At 42.3% G+C, this 14004-nt stretch overlaps 1 protein-coding gene across 4 annotated transcripts in view; it reads right to left on the reverse strand.

Moving 5' to 3' along the window:
• LOC118745588 (protein lap1) overlaps positions 1 to 14004 on the reverse strand; it is a 191804-nt gene that overhangs the window by 130594 nt on the left and 47206 nt on the right. For 3 of the 4 annotated variants that reach the window (XM_036479089.1, XM_036479088.1, XM_036479090.1), the window contains exons 4-5: positions 374 to 2302; positions 256 to 318 (exon numbers count right to left, since the gene is read on the reverse strand). In XM_036479089.1, the coding sequence (XP_036334982.1) occupies positions 256 to 318; positions 374 to 2302 (1992 nt within the window). Of the gene's footprint in view, positions 1 to 22; positions 157 to 255; positions 319 to 373; positions 2303 to 14004 lie in introns of those variants that run through there. The other variant, XM_036479091.1, reaches the window with a different exon arrangement.

The following is a 14004-nucleotide window of genomic DNA, read 5'->3' on the forward strand; positions in this document are numbered from 1 at the left end:
GATCCGAAAATTGTCGCTAGCTAGTTACAAAACTTCCCCGCTAAAAGGTTTTTCTCGAAATTGAAAATTCTGAAGTTTGACCGAATTTATTACACTTCCAATGTTCCACTTTGAAGATCTGACACTTTTTTATCTGTCAGACCTCACCGACCGGTGCTAATTAATGAGGTAAAAAAGGCCAAATTCATGTTTAAATTATAGGTTAGAGTGGTAGTACGAATTTTAAAAGAAATTCTGTTTCTAATATAAAAGTACCTTGTGAGGCATTCCCTCTATGTCAAACCCAACGTTGTTGTTCCATTTCAAAGAAACTTGTATCTGGAAATATAGAAATTATAAGTAAAAACATAATTTCAGATAACTGCCACCATACCACGGTCGGATTTTTATGTGCACCAAAGAACCAAGGTGTTTTTTTCACAGAGCACTTTTGCAGCGTGATATTAGTATTGCGATAATTAATGGCTGTAATACTTTCTGTGGTAGGAATGAAAGAATTGGTTTCTTCATCACCAGATGGGTACGGAAGTGAGTAATTTAATAATCCATAATCATTATGATGTTTAGCGAGCTTATCAAGGCCCTTCAACTCATGTGCATTTCGGCGTTGGATGCATTCAGCCGTGTCTAAAAGTTCAGTATTTGAACATATGGAGTTGTTTGAATCATTTTCATTAAAACGTAAGTCCTGTATGTCAGAGTTTTTGTCGCCGTCTGCTCTTTTCTCATTTAACATTTCTATCTTAGGAAGTTTTTCAACACCTTTTGCTTCATTCTCATTCAAATTGTCAAGATTTAGTTGTTGTTGACAACGTATCATTTCATAATTTGTTAAGTCATGCGCAGTTTTTCTTGTAAATACGCGAGCGATGTGGAATGTAGGAGGTATGAGTGGCGGTGTTACGCTAACACTGGTATCCACTTCATTCCTATTTGAAATTAAGGGACTCTGTGAACGCAATTCAAATAACGATGCTGGATAGCTGGATCCCTGCTGAAGCGGAGAGTTGGTATCGATTTCACATATTTGCTCGGAATGTGTAAGATTATTGATATCGTGACTTATTTGATGTAGTGCATCATTAATTTTATCTGCTTGTAATGAGAAGTCGTCCGTATTCGTTGGCATATCTGTATTCATATTTCTTGTGATGATATTTGAATGGCACTTGTCGACATTAAATAACACTCGCGCTTCTTTAACTCTCAAGGGTTCCGATCCAAAAGATCTACGTTCATTGCGAATATATTTAGCAAATAAGCGCAGTTCTTTTGGGTATGGAGTTGGTGAACGCATTAAACGAATACCTCCATCAGCTTTGTTATTGTTTGTTAAGCTATTTTTGTTGATATTCTGAACAGTTTCTATTTTTGGGTTGTTATCAGTCTCGCACGCGAATTGGAAGTTGTACAATTTAGAATTAGGTGAAGTGCTCATAATAATGGCCTTTTCCGCAAAACAAATTCGACGTATTGGATAAGTGTTGGTAGCTAGTGGCTCGATCTGGTTTGGACAATCATAATCAGAATTTTCTGATGGCCGTTCATAAGTATCAGATTCCTTCAAATGCGCTGGAGATCGCCTTTCAAAATGGAGTGGGTACATACAGCTACCTGCTTGTGGCAACATAAAACAAGTTAGTTTTGATCTTGTATTGATGTCTAGATATTGTAAAGGAACGAGCGGTTGGGACTGATTATCACTTATCCACAGTGAAGATAAATTGATCAAGTTTAAAACAGAAAGAGGTAGTGTAGCGATATGATTATTAACTATATTCAGAACTTTGAGTTCAGAAAGTCTACCAATACTTTTTGGCAATTCAGATATCTTGTTTCGGCTTATGCTTAAGATCCTTAAATCGTTACAACTGCATATTTCATTTGGTAAGGAATGCAGATCATTATCATCGACAAAGAGGTAACGTAGTTTCCTTAACATTCCAATCGTAGATGGTAAACTGGTGAGTTGGTTGTGACTAAGTTCCAGTTCTTCTAGACTGTCCAAATTAGATATGCTATCAGGCAACTGATGCAACTCATTTGATGCACATTTCAAAGTGACTAGAGATTTCAACGAGCCAATACTAAATGGAAATGTATCTAAATTATTTGTGCACAAAGACAAGACCTCAATGTCCCGCCAGTTACTCATATCGTGTGGAAGAATACTAATATTATTACCAGATGCATCGAAATGTAAAATGTCGCGTAATTTCCCAACATTAGACGAAATTCTATTAATTTGGTTAAAGTCAATCCATAGTTCACGCAGCTGCTTCAATTCACCAACAACTTCCGGCTAAAAAAAATATGATGCTTTATTTTAGAGAGAAATAAAAAATAATATGTAGATGTCTTCGGCTATGCCGAAGGTAGTCACCTTTCACTAAAACCAAATTATAGCTCCTTAAAATAAACCGATTGAACTGATTTCAAAGCTCTCAACTATTCATGAAAGAAGGTGGTAGTTGAACAATTAATACTTAGTTAGGAAATCTTTTACCTTCTTATGAACGCGCTTTTCCTAGCAAAGTCAGTAGAATACGGCCCGAGAAGACGATTAGGAGGATGATCTCCTGGTAGTTTGAAAACGAGGAAGATAATAAGCTTGGTTTCCGCAGCTTCTAACCATATAAAGCAGATTTACTTTCACCCATACTGGTAACCGTCTTTCAAACGGCTATGCGATTGAAGTATTTTCTCCAATTTGTATTTCAAACGACGGGAAAGACTCGCATGAGACAGAAGGGCTTTCGACTGATCAGTCTATCTTCATTTCTACACAAGACACTTGAGCGCCTATTAGACGCGCACAGCAAACAAAACAAAACAGCGCTACATTCGCTAGCACACATAGTAGAGTAATCACTACACTATAAAGAATACCTTTTCAGGCATCAAAAACATCTTCCTAGAAGTTATAACCTCATAAATTCGAAATTGTGTGGATCATAAATTAAAAGACTTCCAGTAAGAAGTACGCCTTAGGGTGGGATAATCTCGCGACTAATGTGGAACGTAACTAACGACAGTACTATAGAACTCGAAGTCATTGGCGTTAAAGTGGGCGCTTTGCTGAGATGTGGATATAGCCTTCTCGTGCAGGCACCTTCTCTCCTTAAACTATGACGTTGAAGGATTGTCTGCAGTTCTGTTTAAGCAGTGTAAATCTTTAGTGTACCCATTACTGGAATCTTTGTTTAATAAATCTTTATTTTCGGGCACTTTTATAGATGACTGGAAATTGGCTTTTTTTTAAGAGTGGTAATAGAAATCATATTAGTAATTACAGACCAATCTTTTTTTTTTGAATGCATTATTCAAGATAAACTTTTATTCGCCGTTAAGAATTCAATGTCTGGAGTAGCTTTGCTTTAAACCGGGCCGTTCAACCGTGTCTAATTTAGCAGTCTTCTCAGACGACTGTTTAGCAGCTTTTCAATCAGCGATTCAGGTGTAGACATACCGACTTCTCAAAGGCCTTCGATAGGGTTTCTCAAGTTATCATTTTAAAAAAAGTTAGCCTGCACAGGCTTCCCTTCAGTCTTCCTGCATCTTAATTACACAATCGCCGTTGCGCCGTAGTTGTCGACAATGTTTAGTCTTTACCTTTCGCTACAAGCTCACTGGTCCCGCAAGGTAGCATCCTGGGTCTACTCTTTTTTGTGTTATTTATTAATGATACTAGTCCTTGTTCTCTTTGTCAAAGTTTCTGCTTTACATGTTTCCCCTACAGCGTTATAATGAAATAAAAGACCTGGGAATAATCTTTTACTCTAAGTTAACATTTTCCGATTACATTACCCCTTATTTTAACTAAATCATATGCCACGTTTGCTTTTGTAAGGCGTCATAGTGCAGAATTCACTGACACGTATACACTGAAAAACTCCTGTATACGGCATTTGTGCGTTACAGGTTCGATACGCGTTTATTTGGTCTCCTTACTATACGAATTATATTACCAGAATTTATCGGATCCAGAAAGTATTCTTACGCTCTGCTCTACGTAACTTACGCTTCTCGGATCCTATCCTCGCCTATTTGTCGAGATGCATATTAATGACACTGTTATCCTTACAGAGTACGAGAGTAATTCTGTCATTATCTTTAGTTTTCGATATAGTCCGTGGTGTTGTTGTCTGCCCCTAGAGAGGATTCTCTTTAATAATCCAGCTGGACCTCTTTGGTGCTCAGAGTTTTTCTATGTTGGTGTTTTTAAGACTCTGTAAGCGCAGAACGCTCCCATTACTAGGGCCTTAACTGAGTTCAATAGAATCTATGAACTCTTGGATATTGATTTTTCATTTTCAATAAATCGCTTTATAAACTCGTTGAATCTTTTTTATAAGTAGTTTTGTTTACTCTTATTATTAATTGTATTCAAACTGTGTTCTAACTAGTCTATAAGAATTTCCACTGTATTCATTGCCTAATGAAATGAAATAAAGAAAAAAGAACTAGGCGCAAGCCCTGCAAAAGCAGATTTGCTGCTATTCAACAGAAGTCGCAAAATACACGAGCTCAGCGAAATTTCTGTATCTTTGGGGCAACCTTACCTTAATAATAATAATCCCAACGGGTTTTACCCTCCATTCCCGCTCATCCGCACGAGGGGCGCAGTCCGCATGACGTACGGAACCACTATTTTCAATTTTTGTGTCGAGATCTAAAACTGTTCAGCTACAGAACTAAATTCATCAGCTGATTTTATGTATTTATGTTAATAATTCATTTATTGAGAAAGGAGAGTACCGTTTTCTTAATACTGAAAAGCGGATCTGATATATCAAACGTGCTGGAATGAGAGTTAAAATCCTGGCATAAGCAAAGGAGTGGGTCGTGCAATTCCAAATTAGTTTTAAAAGCTTTCAGAAATAGGGAACAAAAGTGTCTTGATACCCGGGAGGGAACATTAATAGTAATAGGCTCGTTGGTCTTATATGTATATAGAAACCCTTTTCACCAGAGACAGTAAATAGCTGCTTTTACATTATAAAATCAAAAGCATATTTATTTATTGTACCTTTTTTAAAATTCTTTCTCATCGTAAAACATAATATTCAAATATCCTTAAGGCTGTTTTTATAGAATTTATTATATAGTTTATTGTTTGTTATATATATTTATAATTATAATTTTATTATATTTATTATTATATATTTATTTATTTATATATTATACATATATGTATATTATATATAATATTATTATATTGAGCAAAATATACCGATTACAATACGTAAGATGACTTACGAGCGTAAATGAACTCTACGAGTGACCTGCAGCCGGATTCGGACATTCGCTATCGCTAATTTTGACCGCCAAAAATCTCCCAAAGCCAAACAACGTGCAATATCTACTTAAACACCCGTTATACTGCCAGATTTGGGTGATCACACATTACATTTGTTACTTTTCTGTGTTGTATACTTTTGGGCCCCACTGCTATTTGGAGAAATCGAAAATTTAGCATAGCGATTGTCAGAATTCCACAATTTTCACATGGCTATACTTTTCTCATTATTTTTGGAGCAATTTTGGATCTTAATATGAAATTAGAAGGCACAGTTTTACTTTTAAGTCAAAACTTTCAATATTACTTTTTGAGTTATTTTACTTAAGACAGAGTTTGTTCATACAAATGTAATGAAAGACTTTCATTTATGTGTCACCATCAAGGTGCACGCTACGTATCGGAGGAGAAGTTCGGCCAAACACTAACTAATGTGTAAGCGCCAATCTATTATTATTATTATTAGATATAAATGTATACAAAGCAAGACTCTCATAAAAACGTTAGCTCCGAAAAATCGTTTAAATCGAATAACGGAAAGACGTGCCTCAAAGGCCCTAAAGTTCAGCAAATTCATGGAATTTTTCACAATGTCGTCAAAATTGCCTATAAGTTAGTGGGAAATTTAATATGTTTTAATGGCACTTGGTGTAGTTAGGTCCCACGATGTCAAAAATGAAACCTTCCCTACTTGGAAAGTTATTGAGGTTTTTCCCACGAAAATTAAAATTTTCTGGGATCTCAGAAGTTAATTTTAGCCCAGTAAATTCAGATCAAATTGGTACGAAGAAAACAATTGTAGCGAACTTTTGATGCAGTTTACTTTTATTTGACACGTAGACCATGGATCTAGTCTTGCTCATAAATTTCATATGGGAACATTCCGCCATATTGGGTTTTAGGTTTTTTGGGATTCTTTGCGATTTGCAAGCTAATTTTGCATTTTTCCTAAAACCGGTTGAATTAAAATTTGTAGAGAATCTAATTACCGACATGTTTTATATACAAGGTTGTCAAAAAATTATTTTTTATTGTAAATTAGCAAAGTGCGAAAAATTTTTACGTTGTACAATTTCTGTTGAAAATACGTTACAGATTAAAATGCTTAAGTTGTAGAGAATTTAATTATCCATAACTTTTGTACGATAATTATTTTTGTGCGATGCTTAGATCACGACCGAGAACGTGCTAAACATAGCCATGTAAGGGAAGCGGCGTAAAATTCGTTTCCACATCACGTCAACCGGTACAGTACGATGGTCAAAATTCTATAGGACGGATTAAAAAGATTAAGGTCTTAATATTGTTACCTTACTTTTTGCTACCAAAAGTCGACCTACCTAATGTACCAAAGCAAGTGCACTTACCAGTGCCCAACAACAACAATACACAAGGGCCAACCAAATAAACAAATATACGCACAAAAAGGAAGTGACAAAAAAAATTGCAACCGGCTGACTCAGTGGTGACGGCATGGTTGCTTGAGGGGGAACAACAGGGCAATATACAAAATACTGAGGGCAAATGGAATTTAAAGCTGGACAACAACAATTTTATGAGGGAACGGCATCAACTATTAATATGTATGTAGCGAACTAACGTACAAATATCACTACTAGGGCGAGCCTAAAATTACAAGACAAATCACTGAGTATTTAAATGCGGCCCAAAAGTATTAAACGACAAAACAGAAGATTCTACGCAACAAAAATGCAAAAACAAAACCTTGTTTTTTGGAGCACCCGAGGTGATGTCCAACCAAAAGGTTACGAACCCACTCGCAATACCGCCCAGGCTGCCAGGGGTAACTTTAACCCGCCAAGTGGCTGGGCTCTGCGTGCGGGATGTTAAAAGGAAGGGATAGGGAACACAATAGGGGAAAACTACCGACAACTCTACTAGCCAAATACAGGCAACAACACAAAGGATACTTACGCTGTGGTCTGAGTGTGCGTCGAGGCTAAGTGCCTTTGCTGGCACTTTTCAGAACTATCTCAAACACTGTACCACGACTGGTACCAACACACCTATTTTTATGAATATCCGATCACTCTAAATACAATTTCGCACACAATAGGGATGTTTCGCTCTTCAATGCTCAGTTAGTTCCGCCCCGGCGCGCAGATACAAGTTGGGCCGCAACCTACGACCTGGTCTGCAAAACCATCGGGCCTCAGTGCTGGTGTTGTTGTTGCCCGATCAATTGGCGCCGGCCCGTTAATTCTTAAAACGAATTAGACGCTTTGGCGGTCGCTACCACGGCGCACACAAGCTTTCCCATTGCCATCATTCGACAGAAAACAACAGTGCCGCGATAAGAGAAAAAGGCGACGCCCCTATTGTGGGTTTTCGCGTCATCTCTTCCTACCCTTTTACTATTTACTTTAATGAAGACGTTTGCCCAGTGTGTTAGCACACCGCCGACAATCATCTATTTTGCTCTTCAACCTGAGCTTTAATTTACTCAACTAGTTTCCGGTAGAGTTTGCTCCTATCGGTTGGAGTGAAAGGAAATAAGGGTAAAACGAAGGAATATACAAAAAATACTTTGTTGCGGCCAGTACGCGACAACTCCACCCCTTCCTCATTGAAAAGAAAGCAAAGCTTTCTTTTGTCTACAAACTTGACCTACTTATCCCTATAAGGCCTCAATTATTTGACGTTCCACATCCCTTTTTCGCGACCTGTATCGTCTACCAGGACATATGTATATGATGACAACTTCTCCTTAACAATAAAAGGCCATCTTTATTTCGGCGCTGACTTCGCCGCGTAATTATATGCTGCATCCGATAATACCAAATTCTTCCTCCAAACTAATTCTCCCGGCACATACTGAACATCCCGTCTTCTAAGATTATGCTGCCTGGCTAACTTCGCAGTGAACTCTTTAAACCTAGTTCTTACTATACGCTTAATATCTTCGAGCCTCCTTGCTCTCTTCTGGCAACTAACCTTCTCCTGGTCTCCTAATGATTCAATGTATTCCCTACTACCTTCTAACGCCATTTCCCTACCAAAATTAACAAAATATGGCGTGGCTCCTAAAACTTCGTGCTGTGCTGACCTAATGCAGCAAGCTACCTTAGCTAATTTCTGATCCCATGAACGCTGATTCTCCGATACGTAAGCCCTAAGCGTAGTTTTTTAATCTGATTTATCCTCTCAGCCGGGTTAGCCTGCGGATGGTAGTATGCGGTCCGTTGTCGCAGACCACCGACCGAGGGACACCAAGTAAAAGAAAAACCTTGTCCTCCAAAATCTTACAGACGCTCTTCGCCGTAGCCGTCCGCAGGGGAAATAGAAGCGGAAATTTAGAAAAATAGTCTACAACGGTTAAAATGTATTGGTAGCCCTGGGACGACTTAACCAATGGGTCTACCAAGTCAACACAAATCATTTCCCAAGGCTCGACTGCCTTGGACCTCTAGACCATACCCCCAGCTGGCTGTGAATTATCAGGCTTAACCTGCTGACAAACTTTGCAATTCCTCATATACTTCGCTATATCCGCATTCATATGCGGCCAATAAAATTTTTGGGCAACCCTAGCGAAAGTTTTTCTGACACCCATATGACCGGCCGACGGATCATCATGGCATTTCTTCAGAACCTCCAACCATTCCTCGCGCCCTAGAACCTTTTTCCAGTCCGACGAATTTCCATAAATGGAGGGGAACTTCGACCTAACGAACTTGTAGAGGTAGCCCCCTTCTACTCTCCACGCTGGGTATGCAAGGGGTTCATTTTCAACAGACCGAATCATTTTCAACAACCAAGGGTCACTGGTAAAAGTTTCAGAAACAACCGGTACACTCCGGGACAACATATCCGGAACCACATGTTCCTTGTCCTTTCGGTGGACGATTTCAAAATCGTACTGCTGAAGCTTCAAAGCCTAACGCGCCAACCTACCACAGGGATCCTTCAAATTATTTAACCTGAACATATGGTCCCAATTTCTCAACCGCCCACAGGACCGCTAGACACTCCTTCTCTGTAGTTGAATAATTTTTCTAGTTCTTATTCAGAGACCTGCTCAAATATGCTATAACCCTCTCACCGTCCTCAATTCCCTGAGTCAACACTGCTCGTATACCGAAATCAGACGCGTCTGTCTGGATTGTGAAAGGCATTCCTTCGCCTCCCTAAAGCTCCTTTCACAATATTCGTTCCACTCGGTGAGGGGCCTAACTAATTCCGCGAAATCTTTTATAAATCTACGGTACCAGGACACTGTACCTATAAAAGACCTAACCCGCTTGGCATTTTTGGGTCTCTCGATGTTAACCATCGCCTCTACCTTCTCGGGATCTACATGTAGACCGTGTTTGTCTACCACGTAGCCTAAATATTTTAACTCCGACCTACAAAAATTGCATTTGGTCCTGTTCAACATAAGACCCGCTTTAGCTAACCTATCTAAAACTACTTGACCTAATCTATAAATCTTTGCCCAGTCGCAGGTGCATTATGCAACCCATATGGCATTCTCCTAAACTGGAAGAGATCTCTTCCTGGTACCGTGGACGCTGTGAAGGGCCTCGACTGTTTCTCCACCGGCATTTACCAATACGCAGACTTAATGTCCAGGCTGGACAAGAACCTAGCGTCCCTTAGCCTTAGCGTCGCCGTAACATAAGGGAGGGGGTAGCTATGCTTCTCAGTGCATTTATTTAGAACCCCATAATCTACATAAAACCTATAAGACCCATCTTTCTTTCTAATCATCACTACCGAGGACGTCCAAGGACTAAGTGACTTCTCAATGACACCCTTGTTGTTGTTGTTGTTGTAGCGGCTACTAAGCCCCGTTCGGGGCGGACGCGTCTGTCTGGATTGTGAAAGGCATTCCTTCGCCTCCCTAAAGCTCCTTTCACAATCTTCGTTCCACTCGAATTTTCGTTTTTTTTTTTGTTAACTCGGTGAGAGGCCTAACTAATTCCGCGAAATCTTTTATAAATCTACGGTACCAGGACACTGTACCTATAAAAGACCTAACCCGCTTGGCATTTTTGGGTCTCTCGATGTTAACCATCGCCTGTACCTTCTCGGGATCTACGTGTAGACCGTGTTTGTCTACCACGTAGCCTAAATATTTTAACTCCGACCTACAAAAATTGCATTTGGTCCCGTTCAACATAAGACCCGCTTTAGCTAACCTATCTAAAACTACTTGCCAAATTTCCAAATGCTTCTCAAAATTATTCGCGACGATAATGATGTCGTCCAGGTAAACAAAGACCTGGGGCTCTAACTCTGGACCTATGACCGAATCTATAAATATTTGCCAAGTCGCAGGTGCATTATGCAACCCATATGGCATTCTCCTAAACTGGAAGAGATCTCTTCCTGAAGCGAGAAAGTTCGGAGAGGTAACCGTTTACTTTTGAGCACAAGTCATCAATTCCATTCCCAGACGCCATGATCGAACAATCGTCAGCATACGAGACTATATTAACACCCTCTGGTGGCTGAGGAAGCTTTGATATGTAATAATTAATAACAGTAGTGGGGACAGGACACCACCCTGTTTAATTTTACGTGGCTTGCTTGTTTTGTCTCTGAAGGTTACTGACGAGTGTCGACCACTCAGGTAATTCGCCGACCACCGCTTGAGTCCCCGTGGGAGTGAGGAGGGCTCTATATCTTCTAGTAGCGTTGAATGGCTGACAGTGTCGAACGCCTTGGACAGGTCCAACGCTACTAGAATAGTTCTCTCACAGGGGCTGTTTCGGTTTAGGCCACGAGTTATCTGAGTGTTTATGGCGTTAAGTGCTGATGATGTACTATGCACTTTACGGAATCCATGTTGATTCTTCGCTGGGGTCAGGTGGTTCGTTAAGTACGGGAGCAGCAGGGCCTCGAGTGTCTTCGCTACCGGGGAAAGAAGAGTTATCGGGCGATAAGACTCTCCTTTGTTGGCTGGTTTCCCCGGTTTGAGCAGTGGGACCACTCTCCCCATTTTCCAGATGTCTGGAATGACGAGAGTGGCCATAGACAGGTTGAGGGCCTCCGTTAGGTACGCTACTCCCGCAGGACCCAAATTTTTCAGCATCAACATGCATATTCCGTCGGGTCCAATGGCTTTGCAGGCTTTCGCCTTCCCGATGGCTACCTTTACCTCACCGCTGGTGAAAACAAGAGGCGCACTAGGTTTTGGCATTTTGTGCAGCCTTCTGGTCACTCGACGTTTGGCTTCATCTACCGGAGGATGCAGAATGAACTGCCGGCTAAAATAGCTCGCGCATCTCTCCAGGTCCGACGAAGCGTGGTCACCAAAGTCTATCTCGACTCTGTCGTCGCGCTTCGTCGGGTTGGACAACGACCTCACGGTTGACCAAAGCTTGCTCACACCAGAGACGAAGTTGCAGGTCTTCAGATGCCCTTCCCATTTCTTCCGCTTATGTACGTTCACAAGTTGCCGAATCTCCGAATTGAGATCCCTAATACGGGGATTTCCGGGATCGGCCTGACGAAGGTTGTCGCGCTCATCAGCTAGAACAGCCGCTTCGGCAGGAAAATTCGGACGTGGATCCTTAATACATCCTGCTGGGATGAAGCGAGCTGCAGCAGCGGTGACAACCCTGCGGAACTTACGTTCACCTACGTGAACGTCGGTTGGTATGGGTAGTGCAGTGAAGGCGCCCTCAGTAACATCCGTGAAGCCTTTCCAGTCAGCTTTGGAAAGGTTGACATAAGTTCGGTGATCCACGGAAGCAAAGTCGGCAGGTTTATCAATCGAGATGACTATGGGCAGATGGTCTGATGTTAGAGTCAGCATAGGTCGCCATGATACGCTGTTTATCAGACCAGCGCTGACAATTGTTAGATCTGGCGAGCTGCAGCAGCTACCCATAATCCTGGTGGGTGCGTCGTCGTTCATTGTACAGAATGTCGAATCGTCTATCTGCTCAGCCAGATGTATTCCCCTACGATCATTTGACAGGCTTGAGTGCCAGAGATCGTGGTGCGCGTTAAAGTCACCAACTACCATACGGTTTTCACCTCTGAGTAGCGCACCTATTTCAGGGTGATATCCTGCCGGGCAGCTGGTGACAGGGGGTATGTATACGTTAAATATTTCGAGCTCAACATCGCCTGACCGGATAGCAATACCCTGACATTCTAGGATGGTATCCCTGCGGTTGATGTCTGCTTCAATGAGACGATATTGCACGGTGTGGTTCGTGATGAACGCTAAACCTCCACCATTATCTCGCTCGCGATCTCGACGGTGCACGTTGTATCCGGCGCAATTCAACAGGGTTGAATTGCCGTGCAACTTCGTCTCTTGGACCGCAGCTATTAATATTCCATGGCTTCCCATAAAGACAGTTATCTCCTCGATCTTGCTCTGGAGTCCGTTACAGTTAAATTGTAGCACCTTTGTGTGCCTTGGGAGACCGATTGTGATGTGTGGTTTTAAAGAGTTGTGTTGCCTGCCGGCCCCCTGCTGTACGTGCTGCAAAAGGGGGTGCTGCCTTGTGGTGGTGGTTGGCGGCGTCGCGGGGAGGGATGCGACGGGGCAGCACAGCAGGGGCCCACATAGTCACTCGTCCAATCTCGTGTGTTGCGAAGTCCTGAGCACGCCCTAAAGTGGCACCAGCCGAGGCAAGAGTTGCACTTGACTGATGTCACGTTACGGTATATTCTGAACTGACAAACAGAGCAGATTGTCGGAGGGGCTAGGAGTTGCCGGCGGCGGTGTGTGGGTGCTATTGTGTTCGTTTGTGTGTCTATTGTTGTATTCTGTTGGGGTGTGGGTGTGTTGATTGTGTGCTGCCCAGGCGGGTGGTGGTTTGCCGTGGAGGCGGTCCGGTTCGCACAGCATGGGGCCACGAACGACGTGGTCCATTGCCGGTGCGAACGCAGGCCCGAGCAGTTACGGAGGTGACTCCACCCGTCGCAGGCATTGCACCTGACCGAGGTGGAGTTTGTATGCAGTCGTCTCTGGCATACGCAGCAGGTGTAGATTTCTGGCCCTGGGTTTGACTCTATGCCAGCCCTGAGCAGAAGGGTGCGGAGAAGGTGTAGCCCTAGGATCGAGTAACGTTTGATGGATTTCGCCGACCTAAACGGGGTTAGATCGCCGAAACAACAGCCCTTGGTCGGGTAAAACCCGAGTCATTCCGGTACGTAGAACCGGCTGTCGTGGGAATGTGTCAGGCATATCTCTTAGTTCCTCGTCCATACGCGACTGTATGACGGGAGACACGGGGTAATAACGTTGTTTAACAGGTTCGACTCCTTCCTTGACCCTAAGCCTATGCTCGACAAGGTGGGTTCGACCTAACCCCTCTGGCATAGCCTTGAACGCACGGGTTATTTTCTCCTCTAAGGCCCTAGACTCTCTACTGCCTAGCTCGGAGTTGTCCACTATCGCCGCCAGCGACTCCTGTTCCGGTTGAGAAAAGACCCACCTCATCTACATTAAATACGGGATGATACCCGCCTTGGTCCAAAAATCGACACCAAGGATAAGACTCTAAGGCAAACCGGAGACTACGAGGCACTCCAGGAGGACCGACATGCCCTCCACCTCGATTGGCAACGAAACCGAACCTAAAACTGAAATATGGCCTCCATCCGCCAAAGTCACTTTTAAAGAGCTTGGTAAAGAAGACGCCCTAATGCCCCAAGAACTAAAAATACTCCATCCGAATTTGCCAATAACTGTCCTCGTCGCTCCAGAATCCAACAAC

This window comes from Rhagoletis pomonella, unplaced genomic scaffold (genome assembly GCF_013731165.1).
Source record: "Rhagoletis pomonella isolate Grant_MI unplaced genomic scaffold, Rhpom_1.0 Rhpom_scaffold_00009, whole genome shotgun sequence".
In the NCBI taxonomy this organism is placed as follows: domain Eukaryota; kingdom Metazoa; phylum Arthropoda; class Insecta; order Diptera; family Tephritidae; genus Rhagoletis; species Rhagoletis pomonella.